The sequence below is a fragment of the Nerophis ophidion genome, linkage group LG09, assembly GCF_033978795.1.
Source record: "Nerophis ophidion isolate RoL-2023_Sa linkage group LG09, RoL_Noph_v1.0, whole genome shotgun sequence".
Classification (NCBI taxonomy): Eukaryota; Metazoa; Chordata; class Actinopteri; order Syngnathiformes; family Syngnathidae; genus Nerophis; species Nerophis ophidion.
In genome coordinates, this window is record NC_084619.1 from 51,206,112 (window position 1) to 51,219,431 (window position 13,320).

Consider the following 13,320-nt stretch of genomic DNA (forward strand, 5'->3'; position numbering starts at 1 on the left):
CGTTGCTGTGGCGACGCATTCTGGCGCTACGTCATATTTAGCAAGGCATGCTCGCTACCGATTATGGCTAAAACAAGGTGAGTAAAAGTGTCTTTGTTTAATTGTGTGCTTTCTGGCCGTATCATAAGTCACAACATCCAGTTTTAGCGAAGGTGAATTAAGTGTATGTATATGTTTACCAGCTCGGACAAGTTGTGGGAGCTGGCCGCGGCGGAGGTCCAAAGTGTGGAGAATGGAGGGTCAGAGGAGGGTGGAGGAGAGGCGGTCGGTGAAAGGACTGTCTTCCTGATGGGGAGCAAGGCCGGGGTGTGTTCTTGTTCAAACGTCACTTTTTACCAGAAGTGTTTCATGTAGCTTGATTGAGACCTTTAGTCGTAGATTGCACAGTAAAGTACATATTCTGTACGGTACAATCGACCACTAAATGGTAACACCCGAATAAGTTTTTCAACTTGTTTAAGTCGGGGTCCACGTAAATCAATTCATGGTACACATATATACCGTGGGGCAAGAAAATATTTAGTCAGCCACCGATTGTGCAAGTTCTCCCACTTAAAATGATGACAGAGGTCTGTAATTTTCATCATAGGCACACTTCAACTGTGGGAGACAGAATGTGAAAAAGATCCAGGAATTCTAATTGGAGGAATTTTAAATAATTTATTTGTAAATTATGTAATATAAGTATTTGGTCAACCATTCAAAGTTCTCACTGATGGAAGGAAGTTTTGGCTCAAAATCTCACGATACATGGTCCCATTGTTTCTTTCCTTAACACGGATCAATTGTTCTGTCCCCTTAGCAGAAAAACAGCCCTAAAGCATTACGTTTCCACTCCTATGCTTCACAGTAGATATGGTGTTCTTGGGATGCAAGTTAGTATTCTTGTTCCTCCAAACACAACAAATTGACTTTATACCAAAAATGGATACATGGATGATACAGCTGAGGATTGGGAGAATGTCATGTGGTCAGATGAAACCAAAATAGAACTTTTTGGCATAAACTCAACTCGTCGTGTTTGGAGGAAGAAGAATACTGAGTTGCATCCCAAGAACACCACACCTACTGTGAAGCATGGGGGTGGAAACATCATGCTTTGGGGCTGTTTTTCTGCTAAGAGGACAGGACGATTGATCCGTGTTAAGGAAAGAATGAATGGGGCCATGTATCAAGAGATTTTGAGCCAAAACCTCCTTCCATCAGTAAGAGCTTTGAATGGTTGACCAAATACTTATTTTCCACCATAATTTACAAATAAATTCTTCAAAATTCCTACAATGTGAATTCCTGGATTTTTTTTTCACATTCTGTTTCTCACAGTTGAAGTGTACCTGATATGAAAATTACAGACCTTTGTCATCATTTTAAGTGGGAGAACTTGCACAATCGGTGGCTGACTAAATACTTTTTTGCCCCGCTGTACTGTCAGCATAATACAGTCATCACAGGTTAATAATGAGCTCATTGTGTTTGTTGTTGCAGGGCAAGACGTCCATTCTACTCAGATGTCTGGACAGGTGAGTTGTTAGTGGTGGTTGGAAAAGCTGTAGAAGTCTCAGCTAACATTGTCAACATACCAGGGATGAGCCGGCTAAACCTACTCTGGCTTTGGAGTACACCTTTGGCAGGAGAGCCACAGGACACAACACAGTGAGGATAGAAAATTATATTTTTTACATTTATTATTTCAGCAAGTATTTGTTTATGTATTGTTAAGATTCAAGATTGTTTATTGTCATATGCACAGTTAAACAGACAGTTTGCCGTACAATGAAAATCTTACTTTGCTAGTCCACCCTTCAACAAGTCGCACGGTACTTAGTTAAAAATAAAGAATAAAAAGTATATACAAGGCACAGTAAGTAACATAACATTATTGCACATTCTGATTGACAGTCAACAGTATAAATATGGACGTGACCTTGGGTCACAGCAGCAGTTAAAGTGTCTTTAGTGATCAAATGTGAAAGGTGTCTACAGTGATGGTTCACAGTTCGGGGGTGGTCAAGGTAGAGAAAAGACAAAAGTAAAGACGGGGGCGGGGGGAGCTAGCATTCACAAGTTAGCATTCACAAGCCTGATGGCCTGTGGGTAGAAACCGTTTGTCAGTCTCGTAGTCCTGGATTTCAGGCTCCTGTATCGTCTGCCTGATGGTAGGAGGCTGAAGAGACTGTGCTGGGGGTGTGGAGGCAATACTAAAGTACACTTGGGATACACTAGGGCTGGGCGATATGGCTTTTTTAAAATATCTCAATATTTTTAGGCCATATCGCGATATACAAAATATATCTCAATATTTTTCCTTAGCCTTGAATGAACATTTGATACATATAATCACAACAATATGATGATTCTATGTGTCTACATTAAAACATTCTTCTTCATACTGCATTTATATATGCTCATTTTAAACTTTCACGCAGAGAGGGAAATCACAACTAAGTCAATTGACCAAAACTGTATTTTACTAAACAGTTATTAAGCAGTGGCACAAACATTCATGTCATTTCAAAACAGAAATTGCAAGATTGTCAGAGACATTTTAATCAAGCTATTAGTGCACTTTTGTGCACGATGTCACCAAGATGACATATCAAAACAACACTAAATTAAAGTGCACTTGGTGTACAGAAAACCACTACAATAGTTAAAAACAAATAAAGTGCACTTGTGCATGATGTCACTTAAGATATTTCAATAAGTGTCACATAAAAATGAGCTGCATATTAAATAATATATGTCCTATGGTGTTGATGTGGAAATTGTTGCTTCGGCATTTTGTGGGTGTGGCACCGAATGGAGATGTTGAAATGCAGTTTCAGGCACTCTTCATTCTCTAGCGGGTTGACTTTTCAAATGATGCTACAAATCAGCAGTGCTGCTACTTTTGGTAGCAACGCTTCTGCCGTATGAATGTTCCAACATGTTCCCGCTTGAAGCCAAACCACCGCCAGACTTTTAAAGGGTTTTCTTAAGGCAGAGGTCGGCAACCCAAAACGTTGAAAATGCCATATTGGACCAAAAATACAAACAACAAATCTGTATGGAGCTGCAAAAAATGAAGAGCCGTATATAAGTCTTATAATTTTTTTTACTTCTCCTGTATGACATTCCGACGATAACATTTGTGACGATATATTGTTGTTTTTTTGGTTGATTTAAATTATGCAAGTAATTTTACCGTGATTAGTCATGATTAATCTCTATTCTAAAGTGTGATTAGCCCTAAAGAAATAAACATTTGCTCCCCCGCTCTGCCGTGACTATAAATAGAATCATTTGCCCTTAAAATTGATATAAGTACACCTCTGCATAACACTGTATCCTGATTGTCATTAAAAAAAAAACAAGACAAAAGAAAGGAATATAGATCAACTTACAAAAAAGAATAACTTTATTAATATTGTTTTTTTAGTCCAACCCAGGGGTCGGCAACCCAAAACGTCGAAAGAGCCACATTGGACCAAAAAAACTAACAAAAAATCTGTCCGGAGCTGCAATTAATGAAAAGCCGTATTTAAGTCTTATAATGAAGGCAACACATGACAGAAGTGTATCTATTAGCTATAATAGCCTACTATCAAAATGGCGACGTGTTGCAGGCTGACGCAAATCGTTATTGACAGACATGTTGAAATGTTATATTTATTCTACACATTTTTACAACATTAGAAACCATTAGTAAATCAGAGGCTACTCAGGAGGTGAGATAATTCCTGGAAAATACTGGCTTATAATGGCTAAAAGTATAGATGCGTGTGTCTATGTTAGAGGAAACAGCAGGCTGTCTTCTCTTAATAGATATATTACAATCTTTGCAAGCTAGGTAATGTTTGCTGTGGTCTGGAACAACATGGCACACAAACAACTATCTGAAATGCAGCCAATATTACATACAGATAATGTGTCATGAGACATGCAAAACTAAATTATTACAAAGAGGATAAAAGTAAAGGAATTTAATTTAGCTCAAATGTACCTACACATGATCGCATAATGATGCTATATGTACATACAGCTAGCCTAAATAGCATGTTAGCATTGATTACCTTGCAGTCATGCACTGACTAAATGTACCTGATTAGCTCTCCAACAAGTCAATAACATCAACAAGCGCACCTATGTGCATTAACGCACAGCATGAAACTTTTGGTGGACAAAATGAGACAAAGGAGTGAAATAGATTTTAAATGTAAACAAACAGTCCACATTATGGTCAGTTCAAGAACCACCGAAATTAGTAGAACAAAACAATGTTCACCAAATACTCCAATCAGTGAAGCATACACACAAACATATTAAACAGTTGGCTTTCTAACAATTGGGAATGTTTGTGTCATATTTGTCCTCAAACATACTAAAAACATAAAAAATATTTTCCCCCCATCTTTTTCCATTTTCAATCCTTTTTAAAAATGCTACGGGGAGCCACTAGGGTGGGTTGTTGACCCCCGTCTCAAGGCAACATTCTCTTTGTCTTGCACATGCAGATACAGTGTCACCACCTCTGGCAACTAAACTAAAAAAAATCAAACTTCATAAAATATTTTTCATTTTTTGTGGATTTTGTTTTTGTAATTTTATTTATTTGGATTTAATTGGATCAAGTGTAAACTCAATGGTAGGTAAAATTTGTATCTATATTATACATCCCATCTATCAGTCAACATACAACCATCATTGCCTAAATAGTAGGGCTGTGAATCTTTAAGCACCACACGATTCTATTTGTTTTGATTCTTGGGGGTTATGATTCGATTCACAATCAATTGTCAATTTAAAAGGACTCTTAATTCAAAATCAATCCTGTACTTCTTATTGTTAGATACTGTATGTTGTGTATATACACATGGGCTGGCAAGTAATTCAAACTAACGAGTTGGCGTCTTGTTTCAGCCCAAAGACATTGCCCATTTATGGGAATTAGGAGGCGGTATATCCTTGTCAGACCTGGTCCAGATCCCCATCACTCCTGCCAGCATAAGGTAGTGCACACATACAAACAAGAAACAAAAGAAATATTGCATGTCCAAAAAGAAGTGGGATGGAGCAAAGTATATTTAATACTAACTAAGACCCAACCTCTCTTGATTTTTTTTTTAATGGACGCCAAATTGTGTCTTTGTCACGAAAGCTTTTTTTGACACTGAATTTATAGAATTGTTTTTTTTTTTTGCGTTTTAATTTTGTGAACTGAATTTTTAAATATCAAACTGAAAAAAAAAATGTATTGAAAAAAAACTCAGTGTAAAAAAAAATGCAATTGCTGCTTCAAAAAGCAAGACTAACTTCCGGTAAAATAAGACAAAAGCAATTGATCCTGTCTAAAAAACAGCCAATGAGGTGTCAAAATTGAAGTCATGTGACACGGCTCTTGCAAAACATCATTAAAAAAACAGTTAACTGGGCTACCTGGTCATAATACAACATAATTAACACTTCGATGCGGCCCACTGAATGTTTTCAAAATATATCAATGATATATTTTGATATATATAGTGGATATTTTTTTTACATTTTTTTATTATTTTGCCTTTATTTTTCGCCGTGTTTTTGCATCTTTGTTGCACCTGCAAAAAAACTAACATTCATTCCGTTTTTGAGAAGGTCTTTTTATTTTTTTCTGAAAAGACACTCAGAATGTACATGGATATACATAATGTGGGATTTACAATGCTAACAATGAACAATAAAACACTGAATATTGAGACGATATGACAGTTGTGCTTTTACTGCAAACCACGTCCTTGATATACATATTTTATAATCCACAAAGAGCAACAAAGATGCGACAAACTCTGCAAAACATAAATGCAAAGGGTAAAAAACATCTACATATTCGATACAATATCGCTGGTCTGTAAAACTTTGTGGTATAACTCTGCCATAATTAAGCCCCGCCCACTCTGCCCCACTCAGTTTGTGCCTGGTCTGTGAAACAGCAGAGCTTTGTATGTCACTCAAAAGTGCAAATTAAAATCATTGGAATCATTTCTGTAGTTTGAAAATATCCAGCACGTTGCATTGAAATGTTAATTATGTTGTATCATGCCAAGGTAGGCCAGTTATCTGCTTTTTTTATGCTGTTTTGCAAGACCCGTTTCAGGAGACTTCAAACTTGACACCTCATTGGCTGGTTTTGAGACGGTATCTATGGCTTAAGTCTTATTTTACCTAAAGTGATAATTGCATTTTGAAGCAGTGAATTTTTCGACACAGAATTTTTAAACAATGAATTTTCAAACACTGATTTCTTTTTCAATGAAATTGTCAGCATAATTTGTTTTAAAAAAGTTATGTTCACAGCGGTATAGCTCAGTTGGTAGAGCGGCCGTGCCAGCAATTTAAGGGTTGCAGGTTCAATCCCCGCTTTCGCCATCCTAGTCACTGCTGTTGTGTCCTTGGGCAAGTCACTTTACCCACCTGCTCCCAGTGCCACCCACACTGGTTTGAATGTAAAAATTAGATATTGGGTTTCACTATGTAAAGCGCTTTGAGCCACTAGAGAAAAAGCGCTATGTAAATATAATTCACTTCACTTCACAATATTCAAATGCAAAAAATTCAGTTATATATATTTAGTGTAAAAAAAAAAGCTTTCTTAAAAAGACACAAACTAGCCTCACTTGTTGTGTTTTTCATATTCACGTGTTACCATTTTTAAAACAAAAGACAATGATAAAAAATGTGTAGCAGTAGATAGCTTATTCGGGGAATACACAATAGAGTAGTAAACACAGACATATATTTTATAAGGAATACATTCAGCATATATGATTAATAAAACATTATTTTATAATACGTACACATATTTAGGATTAGTAATTATTCTAGTTCCACATACATTTTATGAAAAATATATATTTTTACTGTTTCTTAAACGGGTTTATATTGATACATTGTTTGGTTGATTTGTGCAATAATTTTACTCCACATATTGACTTGATGAAAGTTTGTAGTGTTGATCACAGAGATGTTTTCCACATTAGTATTGCTCCTCTCTTGTTGAAAACAAACAGTAACTTTAAATGTTTTGTCCTCTTGTTCCAGGTCTCTGTCTGTCATCCTCGTTTTGGACCTTTCCAGTCCAAACGCCCTGTGGGGGACTATGGAGAAGCTGATGCAAGCGGCACAAGTCCAAGTGGAGAAGGCTGCCTCTCAGGCGATGCAGGATGGAAAAAGTCGAGCTGGATCCAAACACCAAATGACTGTCTCCTCTGCGACGCGTGTCCTGCCCAAAGACTACCCCGTAAGCATAAACATTAATGGAGGATAACCAGTATGTTTTATAATGGCGGATGGATGATCTAACAGGACAGAGAGCTGATCAGTCCTTTCCCAGTTCCTCTGCTTATTGTCGGCAGCAAGTACGACCGCTTTCAGGTACATTTTTTTGCAGTGATCTTATGGCATTATTTCTATAGTTAAAAATGGTCAACATTGCAGGAGTTCTCCTCTGACCAGAAAAAAGTGGTGTCTAAGACGTTGCGTTTTGTTGCTCACTACCACGCGGCTTCTCTCATTGTAAGATTATCGAGCCATTTTCGCACATTCACACCAGGGATGCGTCACTATTACTTTGTCTTCTGACTTTTATTCCTCCCCAATTATATCCTTTCACAGTTCACGAGCATCAAGTCAGAGAGCCAGATGTCAAAAACAAAGAGCTTCTTCTCCCGTCTGGCTTTCAATGTGGAAACAAGGTGAGGTTAGATTAGCACAAATTTATCAATTAGCGTCCATGTCAATGCAGCTATTTTAAAGTTTGAGAAGTCCTTTACTATTACATATATCTTACGTAATTGCTCTTATAACTAGTACTTTTTTTTATGTCAATATACATGTCTGCGTGCTTGTGTGTTTATACGTTTAATACAGCGGTGTGAAACTAATTTTCATTTTAGGCCACATTACAGTTATGGGTGCCCTCAGATATATATTTTTATTTGCCTCATGATATCATACAATTTTCCTCTCATTTCATTATTATCATTGCTTAACCAACAAACTGATAGACAACTTGCTTTTGAATCACAAGTCAATGTGACAAGCAGATATTAAAGTTCACTTATTGACTTTTAAAAAATGGGCTTCACGGTGGCAGAGGGGTTAGTGCGTCTGCCTCACAATACGAAGTTCCTGCAGTCCTGGGTTCAAATCCAGGCTCGGGATCTTTCTGTGTGGAGTTTGCATGTTCTCCCCGTGAATGCGTGGGTTCCCTCCGGGTACTCCGGCTTCCTCCCACTTCCAAAGACATGCACCTGGGGATAGGTTGATTGGCAACACTAAATTGGCCCTAGTGTGTGAATGTGAGTGTGAATGTTGTCTGTCTATCTGTGTTGGCCCTGCGATGAGGTGGCGACTTGTCCAGGGTGTACCCTGCCTTCCGCCCGATTGTAGCTGAGATAGGCGCCAGCGCCCCCCGCGACCCCGAAAGGGAATAAGCGGTAGAAAATGGATGGATGAATGGAGTTTGTTGCATCAAATAACAAAATCATGTCCTGTTAAGAACTGCAGCTGGTACACTTTTTTCTGTCAACATTTAAATACATTTAGCTACTTTCTTACTATTTCCAGGCTTTTGCGGGCCACGTAAAAAGATGTCGCCCCTGCCTTGAGTTTGACACATGTGGTGTAATGCATTGGTCTGGCTTAGCACAGGCTTCAAACTTGCATCCACAAATCCCCACTGGTTGAGAGTTACATTTGGCAGTGCTAGCCAATGAGCTAAAAGCCTGTCAACTCAGTGTTCAGCACATCTCCAAAAATGTTGGAAAGTGTGGTTTACAAGACCTACTCACATAGTCACACTAGCTGGCCTCCTTTTACAGAGCTTAATTGGATTTGTGATGGGGCTCTTGACTCAAAACAATTGTATCTTAAATTAACGTATTCCATTGAAATGAATTAAAAAGCTATTTAGTTGGTGTTTGCTTCCCCCCAAACACCACAATTTTAACTTGCCTTTAAAAAAAAAAAACTTTTAGATAAAAAATATTGAATAAAAACAACAGTACAGAAGATACTCATGACAACTACAGTAGTAGTATACAATTTGATGTAATAATAATAAGTAATAATAATTTAAAGCGTTTCCCTTGGAGAATTGACTTCTTACTGCATCTCCTTCCAGCTGCTACTCCGTCAATAACACCATTTGCAGCTTTTCCATATTTTATGTCCGCCGTTTATATATTTTAACATTCCTGGCTGGCGTTAGTCTCATTCTGCTTCAGTATGTTGCAGACTAGCAGCACAATGCTGTAATTGCTTCACTATGTTGGCGACACTCTGTCATGGTTTTGATAATTTCTTTCTTTAAATCATTGAATGTCATCTACTTCGTCTTCTCAGCACTGTTCTTAACACTCACTCTCTTTCTTCCATGCTTGGAAACACAAAGTTATGTACATCTCTAGCTCTTAAGCTAATGCTAGCGAGTAAGAAAAAATATACGGAGGATCTCACAGTATTCACACCAACTGATGGCAGGGATACTTGTAGCTCTTAAGTCTTGCTTGCAATCTAAAGCATAACGATTAGCCAAACAAACAGCTTTTAATTATGTTGGACCGGAATAAAAATAGTATGAGAATAAAATGGGGGAATTCTAAATAGTATCATTAAAAATGGTACGAAAAGGGATTACCCACAATACTTCTTAAATGAAAATGTAAAAAGTGATAATATAAAGGAAGTAGTTAAAAGCTTCAATAAGTACTTAGAAAATATTGGAGCAAATCTAGAGGAAAAGATTCCAGATCCTGAGTCAGTTGAGGACTTGAATGACCCCATGGACAGAAATCCAAACTCGATGTTCCTCAATAATGTGGCAAAAGAAGAAATAATTAAAATTGTAAAGAAATGTAAATCCAAGACCTCAACGGATTTTCACCAAATAGATATAAAAGCCATAAAAAAGTTATTGAAGACATCTCAGATCATTTAACGTATATCAGTAATCTATCATCTCAAAGAGAGAAATTCCCAAACAAAATGAAAATGGCCAAAGTTGGTCCGATTTATAAGACTGGAGACAAACACTAATTTACAAACTATAGATCCGTTTCATTATTTGGGGATGGCGTGGCGCAGTTGGGAGAGTGGCCGTGCCAGCAGCCTGAAGGTTACTGGTTCAATCCTCACCTTCCACCAACCTCGTCATGATCCGTGTGTCCTTGAGCAAGACACTTCACCCCTGCTCCTGATGGGTCGTAGACGGTTAGGGTCTTGCATAGCAACTCCCGCCATTGGTGTGTGAATGGGTAATTGTGGAAAATAGTGTCAAAGCGATATCTTGCGGCCTACCACAGGGAACAATACTGAGACCCCAATTGTTCAATCTTTATATACACGACATATGTAAAGTTACAAAAGACTTAAAGTTACTTTTATCTGCAGACGACACAACTGCGTTTTGTTCAGGGGAAAACACACAGAAGCTAATACAAATACTACCAGAAGAAATTAATAAATTCAATAGATGCTTTAACATAAACAGATTATCTTTGAATTTAAAAATAATGGTATTTGGTAACAGTAGAAAAGAAAGTCAAACACAAATACACGGAGTAGACATTGAAAGAATAAAACAAATCAACATTCTGGAAGTCTCATAAATATACACACCACAAGATGGCAAGAAATATTTCTCTCATGAATAAAGCAAAATATGTTCTAGACCAAAAATCACTCAATAATCTCTAATGCTCGACGTTGTTACCATATATCTATGAGTTATTGTGGAAAAAAATGGGGAAATAACTACAAAAATACACTTCATTCATTAACCGTGTTACAAAAAAAACCAATTAGAATAATACATAATTTTGTATACAGAGAACATGCAAACCATTTATTTATTAAATCAAAAATATTGAAATTCCTCGATGTAGTGAATTTGAAAACGGCTAAAATTATGTACAAAGCAAACTATGTAAACTGCTACCCAAGAACGTACAACAATTCCATCCATCCATCCATTTCCTACCGCTTATTCCCCTTTTAGGGGTCGCGGGGGGCGCTGGCGCCTATCTCAGCTACAATCGGGCTTCTCAACAAAAGAAGAGGAATATAACCTCAGAGAAAAGTGTAATTTAAAACATTTGTATACATGGACAACACTAAATACCTTTAGCATATCTGTATGATTTATGGAATCGATTAAGCAAAGAAGTCGAACAATGTACTAACTTGATGCAGTTTAAAAGGCTATTCAAACAAAGTGTTTACAATGTATAAGGAAAAAGAACAACAATACTAATTGAAACTAAGATATGATTCATCTCTTCATGTGAATCGTAACTGACCTAACTTATATGAAGAGAACTGTTGTATTTAAAAAATATTAATACAACTGTGCTAAAAATTGAAAACAGGAAGTCAACATATATGTGTAAAAACTGCTGTGAAGTGGAAATGGGGCAGGTTTAAATAAACTGCTTCTTCCTAATCCTTTTAGAGTATGTTGTAAAGAGAAATGGAAAACATGTGATGTATGTTGAAACTGTATTCATGTTTGAAATCAACTTTAACAAACCAACAAAACACTCTTAATTTAGTGCTCTCCTTAATTGAAGTATTGTTGTTTATTACAATTTTACAAATGTTATATTTATTGTGTACACTTTTATATTTTCAGTAAAACAATATCATGTGACCCAAGTAAGCCACTCATCATTCCAGCAGGCGCCGACTCTTTCAGCCAAATCGGTGAGCAGGTCGCCATCTTGTGGCAAAGATGAATACAGCATGAAAACACATTAAACACCCAATGGCTTTTAATATTCTTATTGTTACATTTATTCGTGGTAACGGAATTGTTTGTTTAAAATGCGGCAGGGTCCCCTCCCACGACCAATGTGGACATCGCTTCACTGCATGCCAGAAACCCCAAAGACCTGTGGAAGAAAGTCTTTGAGCATATCTTCCCTCCTGAGGTCAGCCAAGCACTGGAAGAAAATGACTAATTTAGGACTCATTAATTTTAGTTTATCCATGCAGAGCCTCAGTGAGCAGAAGGAACTGAAGGATCCGGCCAAAGACCCTCAATACAGCGAGCCTCAGATTGATGCCATGCGGGCACAGAAAGATCAGGTGATAAACCACCACACACCACTAGTTAGCTCCTCTTGTGCATGCTCATGACATTAGTTATGAAGAACTAGAACAGTGCTATTTGCACAGTTAGTTGAGCTCCAAAAGCGGTACAAGGACATGATTTTCAATATGTACAATCACAAAGTGTTCAGAGTATTATTATTATAATTATTTGGGTAGTATTTACTTATTGGTTTCTGTTACTGTTACTTAGTCTGTGTATGCGTGTGCTTATATATGTCTACATTGTAAGAATGTATATTTGTGCAAAAGAAAAAAATAATGGTTATACATGAGTAAAACATATTTATAATATATTGCAATAAGAAGTAAATTAATAATTGTAACGGTCGGTATTTATTTTATAAATAAAGCGTAGGAATAAAAAAGTTTCACTTCTTCCCAAGCCTTTTTGGAGATGAAAAACCTAAACATTATATATTATTGTCTTTTTTTTTTTTACTATACTGTAATATTAAATATGATTTCACCTTTTAAAAATGTTTTTTTCTTTGTTGTTAACATGTCCAAAATAAACCACTACTACTAGAGTCAGGCCGTGTAAACGGGGGGTTCTTAACCTTGTTGACCTCAGGTCCCAACCTTTCCGCTGCAGAGGAGCCCACTCAAATATCAACATTGAATTAGTAATCTTACTTTTTATTTTAATCATGTTCATTAATAATATCTGACCTACTTACAGTTTAACAGGATAAACCTTGTCAAATGATATGAAAACGTGTTAATCACAAAGATTATTATTTAACACACAAACCTCAGGCTTAGGTTAGGCTGATTAGAAAATAAGTAAGAAGAGACTCATAAATAGCTTACAAAAAAAAGATAACGGTACATACAATTGTTGTGCTAAAATACACTAAATTAATAATTAATATGTTTCTTAACTAAACTGTCAATACAATTGCAGTGCAAATTAAATTACAGCTTCCCCACTTTAGTCATAATTTTTGCACTTATGTCCCTAAGGACAAGTGGTACAAAATGGATGGATGGAAGAAACTTCTCTATGGCTTTGTCTCAAACAGAGGAAGTCTGGAGCTGGAGTTATGGTTTGTGTGGTGGGAAAGTGTTATACAAACCGAGGATTGCTGAAAGCTCTCCAAGGGGCGCTGGCAGCCCAACAATTGTTACGAAACACTAGTGTCACCTGTAGTTACCTTAGTTGAGTCACCTTTTGAAGATTAAAGGTTTCTGCCT

At 36.9% G+C, this 13,320-nt stretch overlaps 2 protein-coding genes across 9 annotated transcripts in view; one reads left to right on the forward strand and one right to left on the reverse strand.

Annotated features, from left to right (window-relative positions):
* The window catches only part of dync2li1 (dynein, cytoplasmic 2, light intermediate chain 1), a 14,241-nt gene continuing 921 nt past the window's right edge, over positions 1-13,320 (forward strand). The window contains exons 1-12 of one of the 2 annotated variants that reach the window (XM_061911199.1): positions 1-77; positions 183-306; positions 1,486-1,520; positions 1,584-1,653; positions 4,900-4,988; positions 7,054-7,252; positions 7,318-7,386; positions 7,450-7,527; positions 7,627-7,706; positions 11,645-11,715; positions 11,845-11,942; positions 12,007-12,099. In XM_061911199.1, the coding sequence (XP_061767183.1) occupies positions 64-77; positions 183-306; positions 1,486-1,520; positions 1,584-1,653; positions 4,900-4,988; positions 7,054-7,252; positions 7,318-7,386; positions 7,450-7,527; positions 7,627-7,706; positions 11,645-11,715; positions 11,845-11,942; positions 12,007-12,099 (1,020 nt within the window). In that variant the 5' untranslated portion in view covers positions 1-63. The remainder of the gene's footprint in view (positions 78-182; positions 307-1,485; positions 1,521-1,583; positions 1,654-4,899; positions 4,989-7,053; positions 7,253-7,317; positions 7,387-7,449; positions 7,528-7,626; positions 7,707-11,644; positions 11,716-11,844; positions 11,943-12,006; positions 12,100-13,320) is intronic. The other variant, XM_061911200.1, reaches the window with a different exon arrangement.
* Positions 11,501-13,320, reverse strand: part of abcg5 (ATP-binding cassette, sub-family G (WHITE), member 5) — an 18,583-nt gene continuing 16,763 nt past the window's right edge. For 2 of the 7 annotated variants that reach the window (XM_061911193.1, XM_061911196.1), the window contains exon 15: positions 11,501-11,954. The gene's annotated coding sequence lies outside the window, so the exon portion shown is untranslated. The remainder of the gene's footprint in view (positions 11,955-13,320) is intronic. The other 5 variants (XM_061911192.1, XM_061911197.1, XR_009808173.1 and 2 more) reach the window with 4 other exon arrangements.